At 56.5% G+C, this 2129-nt stretch overlaps 1 protein-coding gene across 4 annotated transcripts in view; it reads right to left on the bottom strand.

The window, feature by feature from the left end:
* Positions 1–2129, bottom strand: part of KCNIP1 (potassium voltage-gated channel interacting protein 1) — a 263099-nt gene that overhangs the window by 169226 nt on the left and 91744 nt on the right. For 2 of the 4 annotated variants that reach the window (XM_006906506.1, XM_006906508.1), the window contains exon 1: positions 1868–2129. The exons of 1 other annotated variant lie outside the window; for it this stretch is intronic. In XM_006906506.1, the coding sequence (XP_006906568.1) occupies positions 1868–1928 (61 nt within the window). In that variant the 5' untranslated portion in view covers positions 1929–2129. The remainder of the gene's footprint in view (positions 1–1867) is intronic. One more of the 4 variants, XM_006906504.1, reaches the window with a different exon arrangement.

Below are 2129 nucleotides of genomic sequence, written 5' to 3'. Positions count from 1 at the left end.
AATGCATCTGGGGTGACCTGGAGTTTTGTGTGGGAGAAGAGAATGGTGGACAGTAACATCTGAGTAATGTCTGAGCTCTAAGCCTTTGCCCATTTGATGGAGCTCAATGTCCATCATTTGTTTGATCTTCATATTCTTTCAACGATCTCCTCTGGGTCCCTGGTGGCTACGGCCAACACTCCCCACATACCCAGTCTCCCACTTGGAGGTAGTATCCTCATGTAATTTAAAGATAAGGAAACTGAGGCTTAGATGAAGGGACTTACCTGAGGTCACAGAGAGAGGAAGGGATGGGGTCACATTCGCCTAGCTGCCTCCCAGGAGTGCCATAGGCATGAAAAATTTTTTAAAACAGCCCCCTGAGCATCTTGTCTCCACAGTTCCCTGACTTCTGGTACCTCCTGGTGGTCAGACAGATGATGGGGGAGGAGATGGGAATTTGGTGCTGAACTTTGTCCCTAGTCAAGCAGTATCAAGGCTCTGTGAGAAGCCGGCTCTGAATGTCAAGGTCCTGGGCCAAGGCTTGCAGAGATGTCTGTCCTGACTGGGACCGCTAAAGGACAACCAGTCCCTCCCCGCCAGCAGGATGTATAACTCAGCTAGAGAAACGGGCCAGAGCCTTCTCCATGCTCTCGGTGGTAAACACCAAACTAGCTTCATTCCCTAAGATCTTTACCCAGAAATCTTGTTCCTCTGCCAGCTTGATGTCTCGGGCTGGGCCACATGTCCGGACCCCTCGAGAGCAGGTTACTCATGGGTGGGTAGCTCTGCGATGCAGACTCCCCCTGATACCTCAAGGCGAGACCAACCAAAGTCTTAAGAGTAGACTCTTAGGGTGCACTCTGGGGGTGAACCCTTATCCTAACACAGACCTAACCACTAGCTAGCACAAGGGGTGGGAGCTGTAACCCTACTCGTAACCGGAACCTGGGCTCCAATGGCAGAACTTGAAGGTTTACGTGTCAGGTCACTTAAAATCCTGCTACCACTCCCAACAGAATTTGAGAATGAAACCCAACCAAACCAAGCCCATTGTTTCCTTTTTCCCAACTGCCTCATCTCTTTATTCCAACAACCAACTTGCTAACTGCTGGCTACGAGTCCTGCATAGTCCCTCACATCGCCACACGTTTGCCTCAACTTCACACTGACCCATTTGACAAAAGTCCTGCTGGTGAGAAAGGAAAGTCTCAGCCGGGGAAAGGCAGCTGTGGACCAGGGGCCGGGCAGGAGGGACGCCGGATATCATGCTTTCTAGTTCTTGACGTAAGCTCACCTCTCTACCACCCTCCGACTGTGCCCTCGGAGGTTCCCAGAGCACGGCAGCACCCCGGCGTGACGCCCCGTCCCCTAATATCTGCGAGTCACCAGGACATGCGCCCTGGGAGTTTTCCCACCTGGCAGCGGCTGGTTCCTTTTGGCTTGCAGAGGTTTTCCCGGGTGGGCAGACACAGCACCCCCTCCGGGTGGCAGACTCCCAGGTCTGCACCCGCATCGCTGCCCGAGGAGCGTGCGAATGCGTGAGCACCTTCACTGGATGCCCGCGGGCTCGCAATACATCGCCTTTCATCATGGGAACGGGAAGAGCTTCCCGACATTCCCACCAGGCGATTCCGTCACCCCCACCTGTGAATCCGCCCCTTCTTTCTGCTCCTGGGGCAGGCGCCCCCTCGGCTCCGTCCTCCGAGCCTTCGCGGGTGTCACGCCGATCCTCCCGCCCGCTTCTCGCTCTTTTGGACACAGGAAGCCCGAACGCGCTCCTCATGGAGAGGGAAGTCCGGGCCAAGGCCGGCGGGTGGCACACCCCACCTCAGTTCCCAGCACCCCGAAACCCAGCCTGGGGAACAAAAGGAAGAAGGTGTCTTACCTTTCGAGGGTCGCCTTTGTTTGGTTTGCAGAGATGAGAAGGTGCCCATGACGGCCCCCATGGCAGCGAAGACTTGTGTGCGACTTGGGACCCCGGGCCCTGCCCCTTCCCTCCCCTGGAAAGAAACCAGTTCGGATCGGCTACTCCGAACGGGAGGAGAAAAAGAAGCACCCGGCGGCCCGCGCGCCTGCAGCTCGGGCTTCAGCGAGCGTGGGGCTGGGGCGCCGGGAGCCTTTCCGTTCCTCCTTCAGCCCGCACATGC

Source organism: Pteropus alecto, unplaced genomic scaffold, assembly GCF_000325575.1.
Source record: "Pteropus alecto unplaced genomic scaffold, ASM32557v1 scaffold40, whole genome shotgun sequence".
Taxonomy (NCBI): Eukaryota; Metazoa; Chordata; class Mammalia; order Chiroptera; family Pteropodidae; genus Pteropus; species Pteropus alecto.
Note: the sequence above shows the minus strand (reverse complement) of the source record. Positions and strands in the feature narration are given on the sequence as shown.